General features: G+C 54.3%; 1 protein-coding gene across 1 annotated transcript in view; it reads right to left on the bottom strand.

Annotated features, from left to right (window-relative positions):
- LOC144948238 (uncharacterized) overlaps positions 1-14834 on the bottom strand; it is a 48749-nt gene extending 33915 nt beyond the window's left edge. The window contains exon 1 of the mRNA XM_078877661.1: positions 14649-14834. Within this exon, the coding sequence (XP_078733787.1) occupies positions 14649-14834 (186 nt within the window). The remainder of the gene's footprint in view (positions 1-14648) is intronic.
- Between the last annotated feature and the right edge of the window lie 288 nt (positions 14835-15122).

The raw sequence follows: 15122 nt of genomic DNA, 5'->3' as shown, positions 1-15122 counted from the left end.
TCTCTGTGAGTGAGTGAGTGTCTCTGTGGGTGAGTGAGTGTCTCTGTGGGTGAGTGAGTGTCTCTGTGAGTGAGCGAGTGTCTCTGTGAGTGAGTGAGTGTCTCTGTGGGTGAGTGAGTGTCTCTGTGAGTGAGTGAGTGTCTCTGTGGGTGAGTGAGTGTCTCTGTGGGTGAGTGAGTGTCTCTGTGGGTGAGCGAGTGTCTCTGTGGGTGAGTGAGTGTCTCTGTGGGTGAGTGAGTGTCTCTGTGAGTGAGTGAGTGTCTCTGTGGGTGAGTGAGTGTCTCTGTGGGTGAGTGAGTGTCTCTGTGGGTGAGTGAGTGTCTCTGTGAGTGAGCGAGTGTCTCTGTGAGTGAGTGAGTGTCTCTGTGGGTGAGTGAGTGTCTCTGTGGGTGAGCGAGTGTCTCTGTGAGTGAGTGACTCTGTGGGTGAGTGAGTGTCTCTGCGGGTGAGTGAGTGTCTCTGTGGGTGAGTGAGTGACTCTGTGAGTGAGTGTCTCTGCGGGTGAGTGAGTGTCTCTGTGGGTGAGCGAGTGTCTCTGTGGGTGAGTGAGTGTCTCTGTGGGTGAGTGAGTGTCTCTGTGGGTGAGCGAGTGTCTCTGTGGGTGAGTGAGTGTCTCTGTGGGTGAGTGAGTGTCTCTGTGGGTGAGTGAGTGTCTCTGTGAGTGAGTGAGTGACTCTGTGGGTGAGTGAGTGTCTCTGTGAGTGAGTGAGTGTCTCTGTGGGTGAGTGAGTGTCTCTGTGGGTGAGTGAGTGACTCTGTGGGTGAGTGAGTGTCTCTGTGGGTGAGCGAGTGTCTCTGTGAGTGAGTGAGTGTCTCTGTGGGTGAGTGAGTGACTCTGTGGGTGAGTGAGTGTCTCTGTGGGTGAGTGAGTGTCTCTGTGGGTGAGCGAGTGTCTCTGTGAGTGAGTGTCTCTGTGGGTGAGTGAGTGTCTCTGTGGGTGAGTGAGTGACTCTGTGGGTGAGTGAGTGTCTCTGTGGGTGAGTGAGTGTCTCTGTGAGTGAGTGAGTGTCTCTGTGGGTGAGTGAGTGTCTCTGTGGGTGAGTGAGTGTCTCTGTGGGTGAGTGAGTGTCTCTGTGGGTGAGTGAGTGACTCTGTGGGTGAGTGAGTGTCTCTGTGGGTGAGTGAGTGTCTCTGCGGGTGAGTGAGTGTCTCTGCGGGTGAGTGAGTGTCTCTGCGGGTGAGCGAGTGTCTCTGTGGGTGAGTGAGTGTCTCTGCGGGTGAGTGAGTGTCTCTGCGGGTGAGTGAGTGTCTCTGTGGGTGAGCGAGTGTCTCTGTGGGTGAGTGAGTGTCTCTGCGGGTGAGTGAGTGTCTCTGCGGGTGAGTGAGTGTGTCTGTGGGTGAGTGAGTGTCTCTGTGGGTGAGTGAGTGTCTCTGTGGGTGAGTGAGTGTCTCTGTGGGTGAGTGAGTGTCTCTGTGAGTGAGTGAGTGTCTCTGAGTGAGTGAGTATCTCTGTGGGTGAGTGAGTGTCTCTGTGGGTGAGTGAGTGTCTCTGTGGGTGAGTGAGTGTCTCTGTGAGTGAGTGTCTCTGTGAGTGAGTGAGTGTCTCTGTGGGTGAGTGAGTGTCTCTGTGAGTGAGTGTCTCTGTGGGTGAGTGAGTGTCTCTGTGGGTGAGTGAGTGTCTCTGTGAGTGAGTGTCTCTGTGGGTGAGTGAGTGTCTCTGTGGGTGAGTGAGTGTCTCTGTGGGTGAGTGAGTGTCTCTGTGGGTGAGTGAGTGTCTCTGTGGGTGAGTGAGTGTCTCTGTGAGTGAGTGAGTGTCTCTGTGAGTGAGCGAGTGTCTCTGTGGGTGAGTGAGTGTCTCTGTGAGTGAGTGAGTGTCTCTGTGGGTGAGTGAGTGTCTCTGTGGGTGAGTGTGTGTCTCTGTGGGTGAGTGAGTGTCTCTGTGGGTGAGCGAGTGTCTCTGTGGGTGAGTGAGTGTCTCTGTGGGTGAGCGAGTGTCTCTGTGGGTGAGTGAGTGTCTCTGTGGGTGAGTGAGTGTCTCTGTGGGTGAGTGAGTGAGTGTCTCTGTGGGTGAGTGAGTGTCTCTGTGGGTGAGCGAGTGTCTCTGTGGGTGAGTGAGTGTCTCTGTGGGTGAGCGAGTGTCTCTGTGGGTGAGTGAGTGTCTCTGTGGGTGAGTGAGTGTCTCTGTGGGTGAGTGAGTGAGTGTCTCTGTGGGTGAGTGAGTGTCTCTGTGGGTGAGTGAGTGTCTCTGTGAGTGAGTGAGTGTCTCTGTGAGTGAGTGAGTGTCTCTGTGAGTGAGCGAGTGTCTCTGTGGGTGAGTGAGTGTCTCTGTGAGTGAGTGAGTGTCTCTGTGGGTGAGTGAGTGTCTCTGTGGGTGAGTGAGTGTCTCTGTGGGTGAGTGAGTGTCTCTGTGGGTGAGCGAGTGTCTCTGTGAGTGAGTGAGTGTCTCTGTGGGTGAGTGAGTGTCTCTGTGGGTGAGTGAGTGACTCTGTGGGTGAGTGAGTGTCTCTGTGGGTGAGCGAGTGTCTCTGTGAGTGAGTGAGTGTCTCTGTGAGTGAGTGAGTGTCTCTGTGAGTGAGTGAGTGTCTCTGTGAGTGAGTGAGTGTCTCTGTGAGTGAGTGAGTGTCTCTGTGGGTGAGTGAGTGTCTCTGTGGGTGAGTGAGTGTCTCTGTGGGTGAGCGAGTGACTCTGTGAGTGAGTGAGTGTCTCTGTGAGTGAGTGAGTGTCTCTGTGGGTGAGTGAGTGTCTCTGTGGGTGAGTGAGTGTCTCTGTGGGTGAGTGAGTGTCTCTGTGGGTGAGCGAGTGTCTCTGTGAGTGAGTGAGTGTCTCTGTGGGTGAGTGAGTGTCTCTGTGGGTGAGTGAGTGACTCTGTGGGTGAGTGAGTGTCTCTGTGGGTGAGCGAGTGTCTCTGTGAGTGAGTGAGTGTCTCTGTGAGTGAGTGAGTGTCTCTGTGAGTGAGTGAGTGTCTCTGTGAGTGAGTGAGTGTCTCTGTGAGTGAGTGAGTGTCTCTGTGGGTGAGTGAGTGTCTCTGTGGGTGAGTGAGTGTCTCTGTGAGTGAGTGAGTGTCTCTGTGGGTGAGTGAGTGTCTCTGTGGGTGAGTGAGTGTCTCTGTGGGTGAGTGAGTGTCTCTGTGAGTGAGTGAGTGAGTGTCTCTGTGGGTGAGTGAGTGTCTCTGTGGGTGAGTGAGTGTCTCTGTGGGTGAGTGAGTGTCTCTGTGGGTGAGTGAGTGTCTCTGTGGGTGAGTGAGTGTCTCTGTGAGTGAGTGAGTGTCTCTGTGAGTGAGTGAGTGTCTCTGTGGGTGAGTGAGTGTCTCTGTGGGTGAGCGAGTGTCTCTGTGGGTGAGTGAGTGTCTCTGTGAGTGAGTGAGTGTCTCTGTGGGTGAGTGAGTGTCTCTGTGAGTGAGCTGAGTGTCTCTGTGGGTGAGTGAGTGTCTCTGTGAGTGAGTGAGTGTCTCTGTGGGTGAGTGAGTGTCTCTGTGAGTGAGTGAGTGTCTCTGTGGGTGAGTGAGTGTCTCTGTGGGTGAGTGAGTGTCTCTGTGAGTGAGTGAGTGTCTCTGTGGGTGAGTGAGTGTCTCTGTGGGTGAGTGAGTGTCTCTGTGGGTGAGTGAGTGTCTCTGTGGGTGAGTGAGTGTCTCTGTGGGTGAGTGAGTGTCTCTGTGGGTGAGTGAGTGTCTCTGTGGGTGAGCGAGTGTCTCTGTGGGTGAGTGAGTGTCTCTGTGGGTGAGTGAGTGTCTCTGTGGGTGAGTGAGTGTCTCTGTGGGTGAGTGAGTGTCTCTGTGAGTGAGTGAGTGTCTCTGTGGGTGAGTGAGTGTCTCTGTGGGTGAGTGAGTGTCTCTGTGGGTGAGTGAGTGTCTCTGTGAGTGAGTGAGTGTCTCTGTGGGTGAGTGAGTGTCTCTGTGAGTGAGTGTCTCTGTGGGTGAGTGAGTGTCTCTGTGGGTGAGTGAGTGTCTCTGTGGGTGAGTGAGTGTCTCTGTGAGTGAGTGAGTGTCTCTGTGAGTGAGTGAGTGTCTCTGTGGGTGAGTGAGTGTCTCTGTGAGTGAGTGAGTGTCTCTGTGGGTGAGTGAGTGTCTCTGTGGGTGAGTGAGTGTCTCTGTGAGTGAGTGAGTGAGTGTCTCTGTGGGTGAGTGAGTGTCTCTGTGGGTGAGTGAGTGTCTCTGTGGGTGAGTGAGTGTCTCTGTGAGTGAGTGAGTGTCTCTGTGAGTGAGTGAGTGTCTCTGTGGGTGAGTGAGTGTCTCTGTGGGTGAGTGAGTGTCTCTGTGAGTGAGCGAGTGTCTCTGTGGGTGAGTGAGTGTCTCTGTGGGTGAGTGAGTGTCTCTGTGGGTGAGCGAGTGTCTCTGTGGGTGAGTGAGTGTCTCTGTGGGTGAGTGAGTGTCTCTGTGGGTGAGTGAGTGTCTCTGTGGGTGAGTGAGTGTCTCTGTGAGTGAGTGAGTGTCTCTGTGGGTGAGCGAGTGTCTCTGTGGGTGAGTGAGTGTCTCTGTGGGTGAGCGAGTGTCTCTGTGGGTGAGCGAGTGTCTCTGTGGGTGAGTGAGTGTCTCTGTGGGTGAGTGAGTGTCTCTGTGGGTGAGTGAGTGTCTCTGTGGGTGAGTGAGTGTCTCTGTGGGTGAGTGAGTGTCTCTGTGAGTGAGTGAGTGTCTCTGTGGGTGAGTGAGTGTCTCTGTGGGTGAGTGAGTGTCTCTGTGGGTGAGTGAGTGTCTCTGTGGGTGAGTGAGTGTCTCTGTGGGTGAGTGAGTGTCTCTGTGAGTGAGTGAGTGTCTCTGTGGGTGAGCGAGTGTCTCTGTGGGTGAGTGAGTGTCTCTGTGGGTGAGTGAGTGTCTCTGTGGGTGAGCGAGTGTCTCTGTGGGTGAGTGAGTGTCTCTGTGGGTGAGTGAGTGTCTCTGTGGGTGAGTGAGTGTCTCTGTGGGTGAGTGAGTGTCTCTGTGAGTGAGTGAGTGTCTCTGTGGGTGAGCGAGTGTCTCTGTGAGTGAGTGAGTGTCTCTGTGGGTGAGTGAGTGTCTCTGTGGGCGAGTGTCTCTGTGGGTGAGCGAGTGTCTCTGTGGGTGAGTGAGTGTCTCTGTGGGTGAGTGAGTGTCTCTGTGGGTGAGTGAGTGACTCTGTGGGTGAGTGAGTGTCTCTGTGGGTGAGCGAGTGTCTCTGTGGGTGAGTGAGTGACTCTGTGGGTGAGTGAGTGTCTCTGTGGGTGAGCGAGTGTCTCTGTGAGTGAGTGAGTGTCTCTGTGGGTGAGTGAGTGTCTCTGTGGGTGAGTGAGTGTCTCTGTGGGTGAGTGAGTGTCTCTGTGAGTGAGTGAGTGTCTCTGTGGGTGAGTGAGTGTCTCTGTGGGTGAGTGAGTGACTCTGTGGGTGAGTGAGTGTCTCTGTGAGTGAGTGAGTGAGTGTCTCTGTGAGTGAGTGAGTGTCTCTGTGAGTGAGTGAGTGTCTCTGTGAGTGAGTGAGTGAGTGTCTCTGTGGGTGAGTGAGTGTCTCTGTGGGTGAGTGAGTGTCTCTGTGGGTGAGCGAGTGTCTCTGTGAGTGAGTGAGTGTCTCTGTGAGTGAGTGAGTGTCTCTGTGAGTGAGTGAGTGTCTCTGTGGGTGAGTGAGTGTCTCTGTGGGTGAGTGAGTGTCTCTGTGGGTGAGTGAGTGTCTCTGTGGGTGAGTGAGTGTCTCTGTGGGTGAGTGAGTGTCTCTGTGGGTGAGTGAGTGTCTCTGTGAGTGAGTGAGTGTCTCTGTGGGTGAGTGAGTGTCTCTGTGGGTGAGTGAGTGTCTCTGTGGGTGAGTGAGTGTCTCTGTGGGTGAGCGAGTGTCTCTGTGAGTGAGTGAGTGTCTCTGTGAGTGAGTGAGTGTCTCTGTGGGTGAGTGAGTGTCTCTGTGGGTGAGTGAGTGTCTCTGTGGGTGAGCGAGTGTCTCTGTGGGTGAGTGAGTGTCTCTGTGGGTGAGTGAGTGTCTCTGTGAGTGAGCGAGTGTCTCTGTGGGTGAGTGAGTGTCTCTGTGGAGTGAGTGAGTGTCTCTGTGAGTGAGTGAGTGTCTCTGTGGGTGAGTGAGTGTCTCTGTGGGTGAGTGAGTGTCTCTGTGGGTGAGCTGAGTGTCTCTGTGGTGAGCGAGTGTCTCTGTGGGTGAGTGAGTGTCTCTGTGAGTGAGTGAGTGTCTCTGTGAGTGAGTGAGTGTCTCTGTGGTGAGTGAGTGTCTCTGTGGGTGAGCTGAGTGTCTCTGTGAGTGAGTGAGTGTCTCTGTGGGTGAGCTGAGTGTCTCTGTGGTGAGTGAGTGAGTGTCTCTGTGGGTGAGTGAGTGTCTCTGTGGGTGAGTGAGTGTCTCTGTGGGGTGAGTGAGTGTCTCTGTGGGTGAGCGAGTGTCTCTGTGAGGTGAGGAGTGTCTCTGTGAGTGAGTGAGTGTCTCTGTGGGTGAGTGAGTGTCTCTGTGGGTGAGTGAGTGTCTCTGTGAGTGAGTGAGTGTCTCTGTGGGTGAGTGAGTGTCTCTGTGGGTGAGTGAGTGTCTCTGTGGGTGAGTGAGTGTCTCTGTGGGTGAGTGAGTGTCTCTGTGGGTGAGTGAGTGTCTCTGTGGGTGAGTGAGTGTCTCTGTGGGTGAGCGAGTGTCTCTGTGGGTGAGTGAGTGTCTCTGTGGGTGAGTGAGTGTCTCTGTGGGTGAGTGAGTGTCTCTGTGGGTGAGTGAGTGTCTCTGTGGGTGAGTGTCTCTGTGAGTGAGTGAGTGTCTCTGTGAGTGAGGATGTCCTGTGGCGAGTGTCTCTGTGGGTGAGTGAGTGTCTCTGTGGGTGAGTGAGTGTCTCTGTGGGTGAGTGAGTGTCTCTGTGGTGAGTGCTCTTGGTGAGTGAGTGTCTCTGTGGGTGAGTGAGTGTCTCTGTGGGTGAGTGAGTGTCTCTGTGAGTGAGTGAGTGTCTCTGTGGGTGAGTGAGTGTCTCTGTGGGTGAGTGAGTGTCTCTGTGAGTGAGTGAGTGTCTCTGTGGGTGAGTGAGTGTCTCTGTGAGTGAGTGAGTGTCCTCTGTGGGTGAGTGAGTGTCTCTGTGGGTGAGTGAGTGTCTCTGTGGGTGAGTGAGTGTCTCTGTGGGTGAGTGAGTGTCTCTGTGGTGAGTGAGTGTCTCTGTGGGTGAGTGAGTGTCTCTGTGGGTGAGTGAGTGTCTCTGTGGGTGAGTGTCTCTGTGAGTGAGTGAGTGTCTCTGTGGGTGAGTGAGTGTCTCTGTGGGTGAGTGTCTCTGTGAGTGAGTGAGTGTCTCTGTGGGTGAGCGAGTGTCTCTGTGGGTGAGTGAGTGAGTGTCTCTGTGAGTGAGTGTCTCTGTGGGTGAGTGAGTGTCTCTGTGAGTGAGTGAGTGTCTCTGTGAGTGAGTGAGTGAGTGTCTCTGTGAGTGAGTGAGTGTCTCTGTGGGTGAGTGAGTGTCTCTGTGGTGGTGAGTGTCTCTGTGAGTGAGTGAGTGTCTCTGTGGGTGAGTGAGTGTCTCTGTGGTGAGTGAGTGAGTGTCTCTGTGGGTGAGTGTCTCTGTGAGTGAGTGAGTGTCTCTGTGAGTGAGTGATCTGTGAGTGAGTGAGTGAGTGTCTCTGTGAGTGAGTGTCTCTGTGGGTGAGTGAGTGTCTCTGTGAGTGAGTGTCTCTGTGGGTGAGTGAGTGTCTCTGTGAGTGAGTGAGTGAGTGTCTCTGTGAGTGAGTGTCTCTGTGAGTGAGTGAGTGTCTCTGTGAGTGAGTGAGTGAGTGTCTCTGTGGGTGAGTGTCTCTGTGGGTGAGTGAGTGTCTCTGTGGGTGAGTGAGTGTCGTCTGTGGGTGAGTGAGTGTCTCTGTGGGTGAGTGAGTGTCTCTGTGGGTGAGTGAGTGTCTCTGTGGGTGAGTGAGTGTCTCTGTGGGTGAGCGAGTGTCTCTGTGGGTGAGTGAGAGTGTCTCTGTGAGTGAGTGTCTCTGTGGGTGAGTGTCTCTGTGGGTGAGTGAGTGTCTCTGTGGGTGAGTGAGTGTCTCTGTGGGTGAGTGAGTGTCTCTGTGAGTGAGTGAGTGTCTCTGTGGGTGAGCGAGTGTCTCTGTGAGTGAGTGAGTGTCTCTGTGAGTGAGTGTCTCTGTGGGTGAGCGAGTGTCTCTGTGGGTGAGTGAGTGTCTCTGTGAGTGAGTGTCTCTGTGAGTGAGTGAGTGTCTCTGTGAGTGAGTGTCTCTGTGAGTGAGTGAGTGTCTCTGTGAGTGAGTGAGTGAGTGTCTCTGTGGGTGAGTGTCTCTGTGGGTGAGTGAGTGTCTCTGTGGGTGAGTGAGTGTGTCTGTGGGTGAGTGAGTGTCTCTGTGGGTGAGCGAGTGTCTCTGTGGGTGAGTGAGTGTCTCTGTGAGTGAGTGTCTCTGTGAGTGAGTGAGTGTCTCTGTGAGTGAGTGAGTGAGTGTCTCTGTGGGTGAGTGTCTCTGTGAGTGAGCGAGTGTCTCTGTGGGTGAGTGAGTGTCTCTGTGGGTGAGTGAGTGTCTCTGTGGGTGAGCGAGTGTCTCTGTGGGTGAGCGAGTGTCTCTGTGAGTGAGTGAGTGTCTCTGTGGGTGAGTGAGTGACTCTGTGGGTGAGTGAGTGTCTCTGTGGGTGAGTGAGTGTCTCTGTGGGTGAGTGAGTGTCTCTGTGGGTGAGTGAGTGTCTCTGTGGGTGAGTGAGTGTCTCTGTGGGTGAGTGAGTGTCTCTGTGGGTGAGTGAGTGTCTCTGTGAGTGAGTGAGTGTCTCTGTGGGTGAGTGAGTGTCTCTGTGGGTGAGTGAGTGTCTCTGTGGGTGAGTGAGTGTCTCTGTGGGTGAGTGAGTGTCTCTGTGAGTGAGCGAGTGTCTCTGTGAGTGAGTGAGTGTCTCTGTGGGTGAGCGAGTGTCTCTGTGGGTGAGTGAGTGTCTCTGTGGGTGAGTGAGTGTCTCTGTGGGTGAGTGAGTGTCTCTGTGGGTGAGTGAGTGTCTCTGTGGGTGAGTGAGTGAGTGTCTCTGTGGGTGAGTGAGTGTCTCTGTGGGTGAGTGAGTGTCTCTGTGGGTGAGTGAGTGTCTCTGTGAGTGAGTGAGTGTCTCTGTGGGTGAGTGAGTGTCTCTGTGAGTGAGTGAGTGTCTCTGTGAGTGAGTGAGTGTCTCTGTGGGTGAGTGAGTGTCTCTGTGGGTGAGTGAGTGTCTCTGTGGGTGAGTGAGTGTCTCGGTGAGTGAGTGAGTGTCTCTGTGGGTGAGTGAGTGTCTCTGTGGGTGAGTGAGTGTCTCTGTGAGTGAGCGAGTGTCTCTGTGGGTGAGCGAGTGTCTCTGTGGGTGAGTGAGTGTCTCTGTGGGTGAGTGAGTGTCTCTGTGAGTGAGTGAGTGTCTCTGTGGGTGAGTGAGTGACTCTGTGGGTGAGCGAGTGTCTCTGTGAGTGAGTGTCTCTGTGGGTGAGTGAGTGTCTCTGTGGGTGAGTGAGTGTCTCTGTGAGTGAGCGAGTGTCTCTGTGAGTGAGTGAGTGTCTCTGTGGGTGAGTGAGTGTCTCTGTGGGTGAGTGAGTGTCTCTGTGGGTGAGTGAGTGTCTCTGTGAGTGAGTGAGTGTCTCTGTGGGTGAGTGAGTGTCTCTGTGGGTGAGTGTCTCTGTGGGTGAGTGAGTGTCTCTGTGGGTGAGCGAGTGTCTCTGTGGGTGAGTGAGTGTCTCTGTGGGTGAGTGAGTGTCTCTGTGAGTGAGTGAGTGTCTCTGTGGGTGAGTGAGTGTCTCTGTGAGTGAGTGAGTGTCTCTGTGGGTGAGTGAGTGTCTCTGTGGGTGAGTGAGTGTCTCTGTGGGTGAGTGAGTGTCTCTGTGGGTGAGTGTCTCTGTGAGTGAGTGAGTGTCTCTGTGGGTGAGCGAGTGTCTCTGTGAGTGAGTGAGTGAGTGTCTCTGTGGGTGAGTGAGTGTCTCTGTGGGTGAGCGAGTGTCTCTGTGGGTGAGTGAGTGTCTCTGTGAGTGAGTGAGTGTCTCTGTGGGTGAGTGAGTGTCTCTGTGGGTGAGTGAGTGTCTCTGTGGGTGAGTGAGTGTCTCTGTGGGTGAGTGAGTGTCTCTGTGAGTGAGTGAGTGTCTCTGTGGGTGAGTGAGTGTCTCTGTGGGTGAGTGAGTGTCTCTGTGGGTGAGTGAGTGTCTCTGTGAGTGAGTGAGTGTCTCTGTGAGTGAGTGAGTGTCTCTGTGGGTGAGTGAGTGTCTCTGTGAGTGAGTGTCTCTGTGGGTGAGTGAGTGTCTCTGTGGGTGAGTGAGTGTCTCTGTGGGTGAGTGAGTGTCTCTGTGGGTGAGTGAGTGTCTCTGTGGGTGAGTGAGTGTCTCTGTGGGTGAGTGAGTGTCTCTGTGGGTGAGCGAGTGTCTCTGTGGGTGAGTGAGTGTCTCTGTGGGTGAGTGAGTGTCTCTGTGAGTGAGTGAGTGTCTCTGTGAGTGAGTGAGTGTCTCTGTGGGTGAGTGAGTGTCTCTGTGAGTGAGTGAGTGTCTCTGTGAGTGAGTGAGTGTCTCTGTGAGTGAGTGAGTGTCTCTGTGGGTGAGTGAGTGTCTCTGTGGGTGAGTGAGTGTCTCTGTGGGTGAGTGAGTGTCTCTGTGGGTGAGTGAGTGTCTCTGTGAGTGAGTGAGTGTCTCTGTGAGTGAGTGAGTGTCTCTGTGGGTGAGCGAGTGTCTCTGTGAGTGAGTGAGTGTCTCTGTGGGTGAGTGAGTGTCTCTGTGAGTGAGTGAGTGTCTCTGTGGGTGAGTGAGTGTCTCTGTGGGTGAGTGAGTGTCTCTGTGAGTGAGTGAGTGTCTCTGTGGGTGAGTGAGTGTCTCTGTGAGTGAGCGAGTGTCTCTGTGGGTGAGTGAGTGTCTCTGTGGGTGAGTGAGTGTCTCTGTGGGTGAGTGAGTGTCTCTGTGAGTGAGTGAGTGTCTCTGTGAGTGAGCGAGTGTCTCTGTGGGTGAGTGAGTGTCTCTGTGGGTGAGTGAGTGTCTCTGTGGGTGAGTGAGTGTCTCTGTGAGTGAGTGAGTGTCTCTGTGAGTGAGCGAGTGTCTCTGTGGGTGAGTGAGTGTCTCTGTGGGTGAGTGAGTGTCTCTGTGGGTGAGTGAGTGTCTCTGTGGGTGAGCGAGTGTCTCTGTGGGTGAGTGAGTGTCTCTGTGGGTGAGCGAGTGTCTCTGTGGGTGAGCGAGTGTCTCTGTGGGTGAGTGAGTGTCTCTGTGGGTGAGTGAGTGTCTCTGTGGGTGAGTGAGTGTCTCTGTGGGTGAGTGAGTGTCTCTGTGGGTGAGTGAGTGTCTCTGTGGGTGAGTGAGTGTCTCTGTGGGTGAGTGAGTGTCTCTGTGGGTGAGTGAGTGTCTCTGTGGGTGAGTGAGTGTCTCTGTGAGTGAGTGAGTGTCTCTGTGGGTGAGTGAGTGTCTCTGTGGGTGAGTGAGTGTCTCTGTGGGTGAGTGAGTGTCTCTGTGGGTGAGTGAGTGTCTCTGTGGGTGAGTGAGTGTCTCTGTGGGTGAGTGAGTGTCTCTGTGAGTGAGTGAGTGTCTCTGTGGGTGAGTGAGTGTCTCTGTGGGTGAGTGAGTGTCTCTGTGAGTGAGTGAGTGTCTCTGTGGGTGAGTGAGTGTCTCTGTGGGTGAGTGAGTGACTCTGTGGGTGAGTGAGTGTCTCTGTGGGTGAGCGAGTGTCTCTGTGGGTGAGTGAGTGACTCTGTGGGTGAGTGAGTGTCTCTGTGGGTGAGCGAGTGTCTCTGTGAGTGAGTGAGTGTCTCTGTGGGTGAGTGAGTGTCTCTGTGGGTGAGTGAGTGTCTCTGTGGGTGAGTGAGTGTCTCTGTGAGTGAGTGAGTGTCTCTGTGGGTGAGTGAGTGTCTCTGTGGGTGAGTGAGTGACTCTGTGGGTGAGTGAGTGTCTCTGTGGGTGAGCGAGTGTCTCTGTGGGTGAGTGAGTGACTCTGTGGGTGAGTGAGTGTCTCTGTGGGTGAGCGAGTGTCTCTGTGAGTGAGTGAGTGTCTCTGTGGGTGAGTGAGTGTCTCTGTGAGTGAGTGAGTGTCTCTGTGGGTGAGTGAGTGTCTCTGTGGGTGAGTGAGTGTCTCTGTGGGTGAGTGAGTGTCTCTGTGGGTGAGTGAGTGACTCTGTGGGTGAGTGAGTGTCTCTGTGGGTGAGCGAGTGTCTTGGTGAGTGAGTGTCTCTGTGGGTGAGTGAGTGTCTCTGTGAGTGAGTGAGTGTCTCTGTGGGTGAGTGAGTGTCTCTGTGGGTGAGTGAGTGACTCTGTGGGTGAGTGAGTGTCTCTGTGGGTGAGCGAGTGTCTCTGTGAGTGAGTGAGTGTCTCTGTGGGTGAGTGAGTGTCTCTGTGGGTGAGTGAGTGTCTCTGTGGGTGAGTGAGTGTCTCTGTGAGTGAGTGAGTGTCTCTGTGGTGAGGAGTGTCTCTGTGGAGTGAGTGAGTGTCTCTGTGGGTGAGTGAGTGTCTCTGGGTGAGTGAGTGTCTCTGTGGGTGAGTGAGTGTCTCTGTGGGTGAGTGAGTGTCTCTGTGGGTGAGTGAGTGAGTGTCTCTGTGGGTGAGTGAGTGTCTCTGTGGGTGAGTGAGTGTCTCTGTGGGTGAGTGAGTGTCTCTGTGGGTGAGCGAGTGTCTCTGTGGTGAGTGAGTGTCTCTGTGGGTGAGTGAGTGTCTCTGTGGGTGAGCTGAGTGTCTCTGTGGGTGAGTGAGTGTCTCTGTGAGTGAGTGTCTCTGTGGGTGAGTGAGTGTCTCTGTGGGTGAGTGAGTGTCTCTGTGAGTGAGTGTCTCTGTGGGTGAGTGAGTGTCTCTGTGGGTGAGTGAGTGTCTCTGTGAGTGAGCGAGTGTCTCTGTGAGTGAGTGTCTCTGTGGGTGAGTGAGTGTCTCTGTGGGTGAGTGAGTGTCTCTGTGGGTGAGTGAGTGTCTCTGTGAGTGAGTGAGTGTCTCTGTGGGTGAGTGAGTGTCTCTGTGGGTGAGTGAGTGTCTCTGTGAGTGAGTGAGTGTCTCTGTGGGTGAGTGAGTGTCTCTGTGGGTGAGTGAGTGTCTCTGTGGGTGAGTGAGTGTCTCTGTGAGTGAGTGAGTGAGTGTCTCTGTGGGTGAGTGAGTGTCTCTGTGGGTGAGTGAGTGTCTCTGTGAGTGAGTGAGTGTCTCTGTGGGTGAGTGAGTGTCTCTGTGAGTGAGCGAGTGTCTCTGTGGGTGAGCGAGTGTCTCTGTGGGTGAGCGAGTGTCTCTGTGGGTGAGTGAGTGTCTCTGTGGGTGAGTGAGTGTCTCTGTGGGTGAGTGAGTGTCTCTGTGGGTGAGCGAGTGACTCTGTGGGTGAGCGAGTGACTCTGTGGGTGAGTGAGTGTCTCTGTGGGTGAGCGAGTGTCTCTGTGGGTGAGTGAGTGTCTCTGTGGGTGAGCGAGTGTCTCTGTGGGTGAGTGAGTGACTCTGTGGGTGAGCGAGTGACTCTGTGGGTGAGTGAGTGTCTCTGTGGGTGAGTGAGTGTCTCTGTGGGTGAGCGAGTGTCTCTGTGAGTGAGTGAGTGTCTCTGTGGGTGAGCGAGTGTCTCTGTGGGTGAGTGAGTGTCTCTGTGAGTGAGCGAGTGTCTCTGTGGGTGAGTGAGTGTCTCTGTGGGTGAGTGAGTGTCTCTGTGAGTGAGTGAGTGTCTCTGTGAGTGAGCGAGTGTCTCTGTGGGTGAGTGAGTGTCTCTGTGGGTGAGTGAGTGTCTCTGTGGGTGAGTGAGTGTCTCTGTGGGTGAGCGAGTGTCTCTGTGGGTGAGTGAGTGTCTCTGTGAGTGAGTGAGTGTCTCTGTGAGTGAGCGAGTGTCTCTGTGGGTGAGTGAGTGTCTCTGTGGGTGAGTGAGTGTCTCTGTGGGTGAGTGAGTGTCTCTGTGGGTGAGTGAGTGTCTCTGTGAGTGAGCGAGTGTCTCTGTGGGTGAGTGAGTGTCTCTGTGAGTGAGTGTCTCTGTGAGTGAGTGAGTGTCTCTGTGAGTGAGTGTCTCTGTGGGTGAGTGAGTGTCTCTGTGGGTGAGTGAGTGTCTCTGTGGGTGAGCGAGTGTCTCTGTGAGTGAGTGAGTGTCTCTGTGGGTGAGTGAGTGTCTCTGTGGGTGAGTGAGTGTCTCTGTGGGTGAGTGAGTGTCTCTGTGGGTGAGTGAGTGTCTCTGTGGGTGAGTGAGTGTCTCTGTGGGTGAGTGAGTGTCTCTGTGGGTGAGCGAGTGTCTCTGTGGGTGAGTGAGTGTCTCTGTGGGTGAGTGAGTGTCTCTGTGGGTGAGTGAGTGTCTCTGTGGGTGAGTGTGTGTCTCTGTGGGTGAGTGAGTGTCTCTGTGGGTGGGCGAGTGTCTCTGTGGGTGAGTGAGTGTCTCTGTGGGTGAGTGTGTGTCTCTGTGGGTGAGTGAGTGTCTCTGTGGGTGGGCGAGTGTCTCTGTGGGTGAGTGAGTGTCTCTGTGAGTGAGTGTGTGTCTCTGTGGGTGAGTGAGTGTCTCTGTGGGTGGGCGAGTGTCTCTGTGGGTGAGTGAGTGTCTCTGTGGGTGAGTGAGTGTCTCTGTGGGTGAGTGTGTGTCTCTGTGGGTGAGTGAGTGTCTCTGTGGGTGAGTGTGTGTCTCTGTGGGTGAGTGAGTGTCTCTGTGGGTGAGCGAGTGTCTCTGTGAGTGAGTGAGTGTCTCTGTGGGTGAGCGAGTGTCTCTGTGGGTGAGTGAGTGTCTCTGTGAGTGAGTGAGTGTCTCTGTGGGTGAGTGAGTGTCTCTGTGGGTGAGTGAGTGTCTCTGTGAGTGAGTGTCTCTGTGGGTGAGTGAGTGTCTCTGTGGGTGAGTGAGTGTCTCTGTGGGTGAGTGAGTGTCTCTGTGGGTGAGTGATTGTCTCTGTGGGTGAGTGAGTGTCTCTGTGGGTGAGTGAGTGTCTCTGTGGGTGAGCGAACCAGGTTGTTGCGAGCCCCCATATCACAGAGGGTCTCTGCGAGCACGCTGCAGGCGTCCTCTCGTCCCCAGTGAGCCGCGGCGTGGAGCGGCGTCCACCCCTCGTAGTCCACCACGTTGGGGTCATAGCCAGCCTGCAGCAGCAGCCTGCGGGGCGACAACACCATCATCATCATCAACATCATCATCACTGTCATCATCATCATCATCACATCAACATCATCATCACTGTCATCATCATCATCACATCAACATCATCATCATCACTGTCATCATCACCATCACTGTCATCAACACTGTCATCATCACCATCATCATCATCATCATCACTGTCATCATCAACACCATAACTGTCATCATCAACATCACCATCATCATCATCATCACTGTCATCATCACCGTCATCATCACTGTCATCATCACTGTCATCATCACCATCATCATCATCACTGTCATCATCACTGTCATCATCACCA

The sequence above is a fragment of the Lampetra fluviatilis genome, chromosome 48 (assembly GCF_964198595.1).
Source record: "Lampetra fluviatilis chromosome 48, kcLamFluv1.1, whole genome shotgun sequence".
NCBI lineage: Eukaryota > Metazoa > Chordata > Hyperoartia > Petromyzontiformes > Petromyzontidae > Lampetra > Lampetra fluviatilis.
Note: the sequence above shows the minus strand (reverse complement) of the source record. Positions and strands in the feature narration are given on the sequence as shown.